General features: G+C 40.4%; 1 protein-coding gene across 3 annotated transcripts; it reads right to left on the bottom strand.

Moving 5' to 3' along the window:
- Window positions 1-3,029: 3,029 nt before the first annotated feature.
- LOC109200328 (zinc finger and SCAN domain-containing protein 2) lies at window positions 3,030-12,812 on the bottom strand. Of its 3 annotated transcripts, XM_019355842.2 has the most exons (5): window positions 12,560-12,812; window positions 12,322-12,423; window positions 10,553-10,986; window positions 9,725-9,988; window positions 3,030-4,486 (listed from the first exon to the last, which is right to left on the bottom strand). In XM_019355842.2, the coding sequence occupies exons 3-5, from the start codon at window positions 10,722-10,724 to the stop codon at window positions 3,474-3,476; spliced, it is 1,449 nt and encodes a 482-aa protein (XP_019211387.1). In that variant the 5' UTR covers window positions 10,725-10,986; window positions 12,322-12,423; window positions 12,560-12,812; the 3' UTR covers window positions 3,030-3,473. The 3 variants fall into 3 exon arrangements, with proteins under 3 accessions (XP_019211387.1, XP_019211386.1, XP_025760818.1); XM_019355841.2 differs by lacking the exon at window positions 12,322-12,423; XM_025905033.1 differs by lacking the exons at window positions 3,030-4,486; window positions 12,322-12,423 and adding an exon at window positions 8,338-9,455 and having other exon boundaries at window positions 12,560-12,807.
- Window positions 12,813-14,225: the final 1,413 nt, after the last annotated feature.

Raw genomic sequence — 14,225 nt, 5'->3', positions numbered from 1 at the left:
TTTCACCTTAATGGGAGCAATAGTGTCCATTACATTTAACATTTTAGCATTGAAGCTAGTGACGAGCTCATTGACTGAACCTCTGGACAGGTCAGGTGTTAATGGGAAGACCTGGTTAAAGATCTCACTACTGTGTTCAGTTATACACCGTTTTGTGATCACTGCTGTTGATATATTTGTGTGGGCTGAGATTTTACTTTCAAAGAAAACACAGTAATGATCAGACAGGCCAACATCAGACACAGTAACCTTTGAAATGCTCAGGCCCTTGGAGATCAGTAGGTCAAGAGTGTGTCCTCTATTATGTGTGGCCTCTGTTACATGCTGAGTCAGCCCAAAGTTGCCCAGAGTGTTACTCAGGTCTTTTGTCCCTTTGTCCTGAGGGTTGTCCACATGGATGTTAAAATCCCCAACAATAATTACACAGTCGAAATCAACACAGATCACAGACAGCAGTTCACTGAGGTCATTAAAAAAGTCTGTGCAGTATTTGGGAGGCCTGTAAACATTAAGACACACAACTTTGGATGGGGCCTTCAGCTGTAAAGCCACATATTCAAAAGACTGAAAACTACCAAGAGATAACTGCTTACATTGAAATGATTCATTAAATAAGACAGCAACCCCTCCTCCTCTCCTGCTCACCCTGGCCTCACTGATAAAACTGTAGTTAGGAGGGGTCGTCTCGATGAGAACAGCTCCACTGTTACTTTGGTCCAACCAAGTTTCAGTTAAAAACATAAAATCAAGGCTGTGCTCGGTGATTAAATCATTAATTAAAAATGTTTTCCCAGCTAAAGATCTAATGTTTAATAAAGCCAACTTAAGTGTTTTAGAGGTATTATTTGCCCCCTCGTGTTTGGGAGCAGTCTGTGGCACACAAGGTATGTTTACTATATTTAAAGATCTTTTAGAGTGCAGCTCTCTGTGTTTTGACCAGGCCACATGTCTCCTTCTGTCACCTAAAAGTACAGAAATTTTAAAACCTTCTAATAAACAGGGTCCCAGCTTCTCCTGGGAAAAGTCACCACTGCCATAATCCTCACAGCCTGGACCCTCCACACATCACACATCAGACTGCGGAGACAGAGCATGAAGGTGATAAGGAGGAACTAAGGGGGGCGAGGCTGCGCAATGTAACTTCGATTGCTCTGTTGAGGGCGGGGCTCGATGGCGAACCTTTGGCTGCTCTGGTGGGGGGTTTATGGGGGACAAAAAGGGATTGGGCCGGGGGGTAGATCTGAGCCCAGCATTGACCCGCTCCATCATCTCCTCAGTGAATTTCAGGTGTGGGGAGGAGGGAGAAAGGGAGGGGGAGGAGGGTGAAGGCCTATCAGGGGTTTGGGGGACTGGGGGAGGTCGTGGTCCCTGGTCCTGGTCGTTGGTGTTGTTGAGAGAGTTGGAGGCAAATAGGGACCCCTCTTCTTGCCTCTGATGTCTCTCCTTTCTGAGGCTCTTCCCGGGTGGGGGCAGATGGAGCTCCTCCTCAAGGTTTCTGCTGGGCTTTGTCTGTTCTTGGAGTACTATTTGTTCCTCTTTATGAGATAACTCCTCGTTTATCTCAGCCTTGGCACCAAGCACAGATGGATGACGTATGGAATAAAACAAGTTGGAGGTGAACAGTTTCACCCCAGATTTGTTAAAATTAAATCCATTTGCTTTAAACAGATGCCTGCATTCCCAAAAAATATTAAAGTTGTTGATAAAATGCACTGAGTGGTCAGTACATGCTGATATGAGCCATTTATTCAGTGCAAACAATCTGCTGAATCTCTCGTCTCCTCCTCTGACGGGCGGTACAGGTCCACTGATGAATACAGCTGCATTCAGAGAGTTTACAGTATTTAATAATCCAGTAAAGTCCCGTTTCAGAACCTCCGACTGTTGTTTGGACACATCGTTTGACCCTGTATGCAGAACAATGTTTGTCACAGTTGGATATTCATCTGCAATCTGAAGAATTCTCTCCTTCAGGTTGTTGACCATATCCTTAGGAAAGCAGAGGACTTTAGTGTTCTTACCGCACATCCTTTGTACATCCTTTACGGCAGAGTCACCCAAAATCAGAGTTTCAGGCCTAGCCTTTAGCTTTCCCTGTGGCCTTTTACTTTTCAACAGATTTTCAGACCTTACTTCGCTACTTTTAGGTGGATGGTTGTCCGATATAGATCCAGGGTCCTTTGATAGTGGAGAAAATCTGTTCTGCAGTTTCACATTCAGTTGTTTTGGAGGTTTGTTGTTAACCTTCCTATTCACGGTTGTCCAGTCCTGTTTCCTCCCGTATACAGGGGTAGAAGAGCTTCTCTGTCCCGTAGGAAGTGAAGGCCAGTCGGTTTCAGAGATTTCAGCTCGCTGTGCTCTGCCTGTGATACGTCCTCCCCCTTCCAGGAGACATGATTTATGTCTTGGTTTTGCGCCAAGACAGTCCAAGGGGGGATTATGGCTTGAGGATTTATAATAATGCACAGAGTCTACTTTCTTGGTCATGTTATCTGTGCTCCTTAGCTGTGTACTAGCTTGCTCATCGCCATTGCTTTGAATCAAAGGCAAGGTTGTTTCATTTCCACACAGTCCATTTACCTCCACGTTTACTTCTAAGCGATGCATTTTTGTCTCCAGTACTGCAATCTTCTGCAGGAGGCTGTGGTAGTCATCTGTGGAGAGGGAAGGCATCTTGTTGCTAGTTAGCCTAGCGGTTAGCACCTTACCAGGCTATGCATGCAGGTGACCATGCAGATGCATGGTCACCCCTCTAGCTTGCGCCGGAAGTAGTTCATAGCAGATCTAAGTGTTCTAGCAGGAGAATGTGGCCTAAGACGTTCACTAAGATAACTCTGAGCTAATTTATGAATAGTTTTGAAGGTAAGCAGTAATATTTTAAATTGAGTACTACACATGAAAGAAGAACAGCTTTCAGTGACAATAACCACCTGCAGCCACAAGATGGCAGTAATGTAAATAGATTAAGTATTAAATGAAGGTGAGGAGCTTTATGATAGCGCTGTCTGAAATTAAAGGAGAGACATTGCTTTATTTTGGCACATTTTAATTTATCAGTATTGTTTTAAATTTGACAGTGCAAGCTTGTCCTGATAGAACACCACTGTCAGAAACAAAGAAAAACTTGTGTAAAATAAGGCAGAACACTCTGTTATGCTGCTTTCACACATTTGAGATTACATCTTTGTAAGACAAAAATCTTAAAATCTTAATAAACCTTAAAAACACATGAACAACACTTAAATCAATGAAATTTAACAATGAACCAGCAGAACAGGAGCATACTGAACCTTAACCTTGGTGAAATGTAAGATTAAAGTTTTCTTGTAAATAAAAGAATATGGTAATAAACTGAACAAACAACCCCAAGATGTCTTTACTGTTGTGGATCTAAAATATTGACTTTAATATGGATCATCTCAGGTGTTCACCAATGACTCACGGTTTTCCCACATTTTATAAGTATGAACATTTTAACCAGTATGAATTCTCATGTGCTTCTGTAAGTGTATCCTCTGGGCAAATCTTTTCCCACATGTGCTACAGGAATATGGTTTCTCACCTGTGTGAATTCTCGCGTGTGTTTTGAACCCTGATGAGGTCACAAATCTTTTCCCACACGTGCTACAGGAATACGGTTTCTCACCTGTGTGAATTCTCTTGTGTATTTTGAATGCTGATGGGTCAGCAAATCTTTTCCCACACGTGCTACAGGAATACGGTTTCTCACCTGTGTGAATTCTCTTGTGTATTTTGAACGCTGATAGGTCAGCAAATCTTTTCCCACACGTGCTACAGGAATACCGTTTCTCACCTGTGTGAATTCTCGCGTGTGTTTTGAACCCTGATGAGGTCACAAATCTTTTCCCACACGTGCTACAGGAATACGGTTTCTCACCTGTGTGAATTCTCTTGTGTATTTTGAACGCTGATGGGTCAGCAAATCTATTCCCACATGTGCTACAAGAATACGGCTTCTCACCTGTGTGAACTCTTAGATGTCTAGTCATTTTGTATTTATTCTGCAAAGTTTTTCCACACACGTCACATTGTACAGACTTGTTCTTTGTGTCCTTTCTACTTTGACCCGCTGACACAGGAGTGTTGTCTACTCTCTGACTGCGACTTCTCTTTCTGTGTCTCTTTTTCAGCTCTGCATTTCTAGTAGATCCTGAGTGCACATGCCGATTTTCTTCATAATCTCGGCTCTCTGCTTCAAGAGAGCTGTGAGGAAGGAGCTGCTCACTGCTTGGTTCTGGTTCACTGTGGGAACTTTCCTCGTAAGCGGGTGTCACCATGAAGACATCAGCCTCCTGCTTCAGTCCAAGCTGCTCTCCCTCCTGACTGCTGCACCCTTCCTCCTGTTCCTCTTTAATCTGTGGAGGCTCTGGGTCCTTCTGGTCCAGACTGGAGTTCCTCTCCTGGTTACAGACCTGCTGGTCGGTAAAAATCTCCTCTTCCTCAAAAGCATGCTGCTGTTGGACATCTGAAGGCACAAAGGGGAAAAATGATAGCAAAACAAACATTTGAGAAAATATTTACTGTTTTTAGTTCTGACACTCTTATTAGCAAAGTTCAAAGTTCAACTTCATAGATAGATGTTCAATAGATGATCAATAGATATTGTTGTTTTTTGGTAAATGAATGTGGATGTCTGGATTGGCAACAGTTATAAGAAGGCATGCTGGGGCACAGCTCTTTCACACAGTGGTAAACGTTTTGACTGTGCTTGAAATGCCATGAAAACTCTCTTCTTGTCTGATAAATTTAGGTTTAGAAATTCTGAATTCCATATTTTCCAAAACAGAATACAATATTTATTCATACTTACCCAGACCTGTAAACTGTTCAAATCTAACCAAGAAAGATAGGCTTCAGATATCCTATGGCATTCTTTGTAGGAGCCGCTCTCTGTACCAGAACTCTGTTAAGGCAGCTAAAGCAGCTTTCCTATCAGATATTATTGAGACTAACAGCTACAACCCCTGAATGTTATTCAAAATTTGCAATTTAGTGATAAATCCGTGTCCTGGATCGGCCTGAGCAATTTATTAATCATTTTATTGGAAAAGTTTTATTACTGAAGGCTTCACACCCTCACTCTCGTGTTGAATCCTGTTCCGGTTTTAGGATTCATGTCGACCTTTTCTCACTTTGAGGTGTTATCACTCACTACTCTTAAGGGATTAACTGAACGATCGAGAAGCTCAAATTCTATGCATATCCTTCCATCCCGCATTATCAAGGAAGGTTTTGAGGAAATTGGGCCTTGCATCTTATTTTTTTATTTGACTTTTTAAATTTAATTGCTTACACAAATCATGGTCACAATACAAAATGAAAATGTTGCGATTATACATAAAAAATAAAGCGCAAAGTCAAAAAAAGAAAAAAGAAAAAAGGAAGAACCCCCCCCCCCCCCCACCCCCCTCCCGACCCGAGGCTCATGTAAAGAGAAACAAAACAAAACAAACAAAAAATGTATGTCACACATCTGGAAAATCGTTTTTATATAGTCAATAAATGGGTTCCAAGTGACAGAGAATTTTTGTTGTGATGAGAGAACTCTGTATCTACGTTTTTCCAGTGGTAAAAAGAAAAGCACCTCCTTTAACCATTGTATATATGAAGGAGCCTTATCAGACTTCCAGTGGAATAGAATGAGTCTACGGGCAAGCAATGAAGCAAATGCTATGGCATTTTCCTGAGATTTACTAATTTCGTATTGAGGTGGCATAACTCCAAAAATGCCAATGCGGAAATCAAGCACTAAATTTTGCACACTGATGTGAGATATTACTTTGAATATATTTACCCAGTAATTGTCCAGGTTAGGACAAGACCACATCACGTGACCCTCATTTGCTAGATTACACCTGTCCACACCTGGGACAGGCAGGATTGGCTTCTGGGAAAAAATTTTGAAAGCCTCTCTCTTGTATAATGAAGACGATGAAGAATTTTAAACTGAATTAAACCATGGCGAATGCAAAGGGAGGAGGTATGTACAGTGGGATGCAAAAGTTTGGGCAACCTTGTTAATAGTCATTATTGTATAAATCGTTGGTTGTTACAATAAAAATGTCAGTTAAATATGTATACATATATATATAGATATATAGATATATATATCTATATATATATAAATATCTAAATATATATTAGATATATATATATATTAGATATATATCTAATATATATATCTATATCTAATAGATATAGATATATATAGATATAGATAGATATAGATATATATAGATATGTATATATAGATATAGATATATATATCTATCTATCTATATCTATATCTATCTCTATCTATATATATATCTATATATATATATCTATATATATATATATCTATAGATATATATCTATCTATATATTTATAGATATATATAGATATATCTATATAGAGATATAGATATATAGAGATATAGAGATAGAGATATATAGATATATAGAGGTATATAGATATATAGATAGATATAGAGGTATATAGATATATAGATAGATATATAGATATATAGATATATAGATAGATATATAGATATAGAGATATAGATATATAGATATAGATATATAGATATATAGATATAGATATAGATATATAGATATATAGATATAGATATAGATATATAGATATATAGATATATAGATATAGATATATAGATATAGATATATAGATATAGATATATAGATATACAGATATATAGATATACAGATATATAGATATATAGATATATATATAGATATATATACACACACACACACACACACACATACATACATATGTATAGGAGACACACACAGTGATATTTGAGATGTGAAATGAAGTTTATTAGATTTACAGAAAGTGTGCAATAATTGTTTAAACAAAATCAGGCAGGTGCATAAATTTGGGCACTGTTGTCATTTTATTGATTCCAAAACCTTTAGAACTAATTAGTGGAACTGAAATTGGCTTGGTAAGCTCAGTGACCCCTGACCTACATACACAGGTGAATCCAACAATGAGAAAGAGTATTTAAGGGGGTCAATTGTAAGTTTCCCTCTTTTAATTTTCTCTGAAGAGTAGCAACATGGGGGTCTCAAAACAACTCTCAAATGACCTGAAGACAAAGATTGTTCACCATCATGGTTTAGGGGAAGGATACAGAAAGCTGTCTCAGAGATTTAAGCTGCCTGTTTCCACAGTTAGGAACATATTGAGAAAATGGAAGACCACAGGCTCAGTTCAAGTTAAGGCTCGAAGTGGCAGACCAAGAAAAATCTCGGATAGACAGAAGCGATGAACGGTGAGAACAGTCAGAGTCAACCCACAGACCAGCACCAAAGACCTACAACATCATCTTGCAGCAGATGGAGTCACTGTGCATCGTTCAACCCTTCGGCGCACTTTACACAAGGAGATGCTGTATGTGAGAGTGATGCAGAGGAAGCCTTTTCTCCGCCCACAGCACAAACAGAGCCATTTGAGGTATGCTAAAGCACATTTGGACAAGCCAGCTTCATTCTGGAATAAGGTGCTGTGGACTGATGAAACTAAAATTGAGTTATTTGGGCATAACAAGGGGCGTTATGCATGGAGGAAAAAGAACACAGCATTCCAAGAAAAACACCTGCTACCTACAGTAAAATATGGTGGTGGATCCATCATGCTGTGGGGCTGTGTGGCCAGTGCAGGGACTGGGAATCCTGTCAGAGTTGAGGGACACATGGATTCCACTCAGTATCAGCAGATTCTGGAGACCAATGTCAAGGAATCAGTGACAAAGCTGAAGCTGCGCCGGAGCTGGATCTTTCAACAAGACAACGACCCGAAACACTGCTCAAAATCCACTAAGGCATTCATGCAGAGGAACAAGTACAACGTTCTGCAATGGCCATCTCAGTCCCCAGACCTGAATATTATTGAAATCTGTGGTGTGAGTTAAAGAGAGCTGTCCATGCTCGGGAGCCATCAAACCTGAATGAACTAGAGATGTTTTGTAAAGAGGAATGGTCCAAATTCCCTTCAACCACAATCCAGACTCTCATTGGAACCTACAGGAAGCGTTTAGAGGCTGTAATTTCTGCAAAAGGCGAATCTACTAAACATTGATTTCATTTCTTTTTTTGTGGTGCCCAAATTTATGCACCTGCCTGATTTTGTTTAAACAATTATTGCACACTTTCTGTAAATCCAATAAACTTCATTTCACTTCTCAAATATCACTGTGTGTGTCTCCTATATGATATATTTAACTGACATTTTTTATTGTAACAACCAACGATTTATACAGGGAAATAATGACTATTAACAAGGTTGCCCAAACTTTTGCATCCCAATGTAAACATGATTACACAGTTACACAATCATACCAAAACTCTGTCCTGATAGTTTCCACTTTCTCTTTCGTATCAGACATACTGAGACAATATTCGGGATAAATAACCATGAAAACAATTTATTTATTCAGTTTAGAGGTTTACACATCACATCATTATAATCATTGAGCCTGTTTCACTTGAATCGCCCACTTGATAGCGCAGTAGAGCAAATGAATCATCACAATGCTTCAAACCAGGAGTCGACCAGTTGGATGGAAAGCTTCAGTTCACCACCAGGCTTCATCTCACCATCACTAGTTTGAAGTCCACACTTTCAACCCACAGTGAAAGGGAGACTCTGGGTCGCTGCATCTTGCTGCTGTGTCGTCTTAAATTGGTCATGTGATTTTGATGCGCCGGCACGTCTGTCGACCCCAGAGGGTTAAAGGGCCGTCACTAATTTCTCGTGTTTGCCCTTGTGTAAAGTGTCCAGTTAGGATTGATGTAAATAGTAAAATTTGCTTTTGTTGATACTCCCTTATGTTGGGTAAATGTTTTACACAGTATTGTTTGCATTGTTGTATTACACATTTAATTCATTCTGTTCATGTAAAACTTAAGACTTGTATGTGCTTTCCCAACAGAAACCACACAATCACTTCACCACACAGCATGCAGCATTTTACTACACTCCAAATCCACTCACTCACAGTATGGATGTTTAACCCGGATTCCTGTTCAATAAATAAGTGAACGAAAGATACATGAGTGGAAGTGGATTTTGTGGATAAGCCATCTGTTCTTATCAGACACTGTGTTGAGATTGTGGATGCATAGAGTCAGGACCTTATCACCCAGACATTCATAGTTCAGGAAGTCAAATTTGTCTCTCTTAAAGTGACATCCTCGATCACAATAACATTTTCAGATATTTTGGTTTAAAGGTTACAAAGCTGAGTTCACAACTACGCATTTGATTTACAATGACAAAATATTTATGAACACAATTTGAGCCCATATCTGACATCCATCCATCAATTCTCTTCCACTTGTCCTTATTAGGGTCTGGGGTGGTGGGGGGGCTGGAGCCAATCCCAGCTACCATAGGGAGAGGCAGGCTTCACCCTGTACAGGTCAACAGTCTGTCGCAGGGCCAACACAGAGAGACAGACAACTATTCACACTCACATTCACACCTATGGGCAATTTAGAATGATCAACTAACCTAACCCAGCTGTCTGCATGTCTCTGGAGAGTGAACAAGGGGACAACATGCAAACTCCACACAGAAAGGCCCGGACACATGGTGGAGTCAAACCTTGTTGCTGTGAGCCAACAGTGGTAACCACTGTTCCACTGTGACGCCCGTGAGTCATATTCAATGTTATTAAGACATCAGAGTTTTACATACCTATTCTGTGTAACTTTATCACAGGTTTCCAGATGGTCTCCATCAGTCTGAGCTGCTCTTCAGCAGTCCAGACAATAATGCCTTCAGTCTCCTGCTTCAGTCCAAGCTGCTCTCCCTCCTGACTGCTGCAGAGTTCCTCCTGTTCCTCTTTAATCTGTGGAGGCTCTGGGTCCTCCTGGTCCACACTGGAGTTCCTCTCCTGGTTACAGACCTGCTGCTCATCCAGACCCTCCTCTTCCTTACAGTCATGTTGTTGTGGGAGGTCTTGAGGAAAAAAGAAACAGAAGAACAATAATCACAAATGTGTTGATACAAAAAAATGAATTTTATAAAGCATGAATCAAAACCTGAATAAATGGTGATCAGCCTGTCACATGACCCATTATGAGCCACAGACACACAACAGCTCAGGGAAATAGTTGTGCACACTCACAGCTACACGCTAACATGTTAGCATTGAAGCTCCTCACTGTGAGCAAAGACACAAAGTTCACCAAAATAAACTGCAGGGTGACACCATGAAAACATCAGTGTGTGAAATCCTTCTTTAAATGAAGCTTCACTTCAACTTCAGAGAAGTCTGTTAACAACTTGTTACATGTGTTTTCTGCTGACATCTAACTAGATCTTTACTGCACAGTCTCAGTGTTTACAGAGGATCTAAAACACTGACGCCTGATGACCATGGACCTGCACCAGTCCAACATAGTCCATCACTGGACACTGACCCACAGCACTGATAAATACCCAGTTTAACATTTTTTAGTAAAGTCAGTCACACTGAAGAATCTGAGCTTGAACAGCACAGAGTTAAAAACATGTCCATACCTATGATGTGTGAGTTTATGTTGGGTTTCCGGCTGATATCCAGCAGTCTGTGCTGACGGTTGATCTCCTCCTCATACTGGACGATGGTTTTTTGAACCTCTGAGAAGATTTCTTCACAAACAGCAGTTAGTCTCTCCTTGATGAACTCTCTCAGATACTGAACTGAACTCATTGCTGCTTCAACTCAGGCTGGGTGGATCGATACAAGCATCGATGAAGCGATACAGACGTTGGTGTCAGATCCACACTGACGTGAGGGGATCGATACTTTAGTTTGTGTCTCTCCTCTAAGTTCAGTCCGCTTCATCAACAGCAGCCATGTCTGCACACACACCGCTCCTCTACCACAGTAGTGCTGTCCTCCTCCGTTCTTCTTCAGGGCTTGATGGCGTTTGACAAATCAGCTTACAGGTGCATTAATCCCGCCTACGGGACTGGAGTGTGGACAGAAGAATAGCAGGAAAAACAAGTATAATTATATTCTTTCATCAATCTTATAATTCAATAGTATAATTTGCCATTTACTTATAAATTTCTGAGTTTAATGAGGAGTCTCTCTTTCCATAACATGTTGTATGGCTGTATTAAAGAAGACAGCTAGCATCATTTCCTTATTTGTTTGAGCTTTCCTGATTTCTGATTCCAAACATAATAAAGTATCCATCGTCCCTCTTTCTTCATGAAACCCACTCTGATCCCCAGAGAAGAGACTGTTAGTATCTAAAAATCAGCTTCATCTGTTTTCATTCTCTCCATGGTCTTCCCCAACAATACGATGGGTTTTTAACTAGTTTACTGTTGTCTTTAAAATGCACACTGGAATCATTCAACACGTTTATGAGAACGCATCAATTTACTGGAAGATTTAATTACACACTAATCAATATTACAAACAAATAGTATATTTATTTAAATAAGCTCAAAACATTTCTGACTGTGTGTTTAAATGAAATAAAGTCAAAGGTAAGTCAAGGTCTCCTCCTGACACTGATTTTCTTTCCACACTTCTGGGTTTTTAGCACGGCCGTCGTCTCTGCTCTGTTTAGCTGTTACAGATAAATGATCAGACTGTGCATCTTTACTTTAAGTTCAGTCTTTTCTGTGTCTGTCAGACCCCGACACAGAGCCCCGTCGCACCCCCACCAGCTTTTTAATAACTTGGCCTACCCTTTATAGTTTTGTTAATATTGGCATTAGTGAGAAGTGTTATTGTCATATTTGATATAGGCTACTCTGTGTTTATTAAGGCTGTTGTGTGTTTAACATGTTTTAATGCTTTGTATCTTGTTCTATTTAATCTGAACAAGCATCTAAAAACAGTCAGTGATCACTGTCGGCCTCTCTCAGTTTTTATTACCACTGTTCATTTTAAAGCTCAGTTTTTAAACCCTTACGATGTCTCTACAGCCCAGCCCATGCAGCAGTATATTAATGACTAACCTCGTATTGTGGATGGATTATCTCAGTTGTTCTCCTGACTGAAGTTTGGTCCGTTTACAGCATCCTGCCATGTGATTACATTTGTCCCTAACCATCGGGAACCCTCACGTTAACTTTTATCAAATGGAAAAAGGTTAGCATTCGTCCTCCAGCTTCACTGTGTTTACATTATGCTAACATAGCTGTGTCGCTAGCCACCACGTAGCACATCATTATATACCAGCTAGTCCAGCTAGCTAACCCTACAGACATCACTGCTGTTTAGGTTTCTGTCTTCATTTATGTCTGAAGTGATAGCAGAGCTGTAGGTTTGAATTTTTCAGAAATACCTCAGTCAGAGTTTGCGTGCCTCAGTGACACTAAGAGCTGGAACAGCAGAAGCTTAGCCTTCAGGTGGGACACCCAAGTTGGTCAGATCTTAGGGTAGAGGCCTGACAAAGTGCAATCCAATTACAAGACAAAAATTGTTATCCAGAGCACCCCACCATCTCCGGCCCAGATATTAGCACTCTTAATCTCCCTACAGGTGTATTTATCGGTGTTGTAGCTGAATCTGGTTCCACTCACCGAACAACGACCGTCTGGGGACGATTTTATGATCACTGTCCGTTTCCTCCACATTACAGGTTTACTTTCACTCTGCTTGTTGTTCTCCTTTTCCGCTTTGTTTTTATCTTATTTTACCTCTACATCATCTTTCCCGCCATCTACTCCTGTTCTCATTTCACTTCCGTCACTTCGCTCTGCCGCCTGCTGTCCATTCACAGCCTAACCGGCCAACCGTCGCCATCCTCTCGTCGCCCCTCCCCCTCCACTCGTGCTCTGCTGTGGTTTGTTGTCGTGCGGTCACGTGACTCAGCAGACGCCCTCGTTGGTTTGTTTTTGGTTTCCTAAACTTATAGAGACAGTGTAAACAGGTCCAACAAATATGTGATGTGTTGAAAGACACTTCTTTAACCTTGTTATCGATACAGTATTTATCACAGGTCCTTCATGCATTCTCCTGCTGTATATCATTACATAAGGAAGAGCAGGCGTGTTTAGAAGCAGAGAGAGTAACAGAACTCATTCTATTACTAATATGGTTCTTTGAATATTTCTCTTTCAACACATTACTGAGAAAAATAAATAAAGCTGTCGTAAATTCTTCTAAACTAAAGGCTACATCATCAACATCAGAGTTTGGTAACAGTATGAGGACACTTTTTGGTACAGCATCAAAAACTACAGCAGATTTGGCTGTACATTTGACTTTTCTTTCTCTTCAGCTCTGCACTTCTAATAGATCCTGAGTCTACATCCTAACTTTCTTCATGATCTCGGCTCTCTGCTTCAGGAGAGCGGAGAGAAAGCTCACTGTTGGGTTTTGGTTCACTGTGGTCACTTTCCTCATAATTATGAGAAGGTATCAGCCTCCTGCTTCAGTCCAAGCTGCTCTCCCTCCTGACTGCTGCAGAGTTTCTCTTGACCAGTATAGCAGTGATCAGCTGGAAGTCCAGTCTTCTTCAGCTGCTCCAACAAAGCTGCTATCTTGGTGTTTTTCTCCAGAACAGGCCTCAGTGTGAAAGTCTTCCTGTCCTCTTCATCCCAGAAACCTTTAATACAGTAGCTGTGTCCACAGTTTGTCATCACTGGAGTTGTTGCCATACTTTCTGCTGCACGAGCAGTTCAGGCTCGTCTGGGATTTGAACCCGAGACTTCTCGCACTGAAAGCAAGAATTATACCCCACACCTGATGACCAGCAGTGCTCTCAGATGCTTGGTTATTTTGGTAATATGCTGACTGGCTGTCTTTAATTTGTTGGAAATGGTAATATTTGAATATTAAATCCGAAAGCTAATCTTTCACATACACAGTAATAATAAAATCACCGTCCTCCACTGCTTTATGTTGGCAAGTCCTGTGTGGAGAGAGTCTAACTGGATGTTGTTACTGGGAGGTGGAGTGGAGAGGAAGAGAAGTTGTAGTCACATACAAGAATGAAGAACATCAGTGTAGATTTGGAATGAATGATAAAGTAAAGGTGAAACACACTGTAGTGTAAAAATGAATAATTATACATGTGTGATGTGTATATAAAACTTTCAAGTTAGAATATTCTAAAATATTCTAACTTGAAAATTCCTCTTTGTAAATCAGGTTAAGATTAGTGGTACAGGTTGTATCACAGAGTCTCTCGGCCTTATTTTAATAGTTGAAAGCTGCAGGTTTGCAGATATTTATTTTTTCCAC

This window comes from Oreochromis niloticus, unplaced genomic scaffold (genome assembly GCF_001858045.2).
Source record: "Oreochromis niloticus isolate F11D_XX unplaced genomic scaffold, O_niloticus_UMD_NMBU tig00008108_pilon, whole genome shotgun sequence".
In the NCBI taxonomy this organism is placed as follows: Eukaryota; Metazoa; Chordata; class Actinopteri; order Cichliformes; family Cichlidae; genus Oreochromis; species Oreochromis niloticus.
Note: the sequence above shows the minus strand (reverse complement) of the source record. Positions and strands in the feature narration are given on the sequence as shown.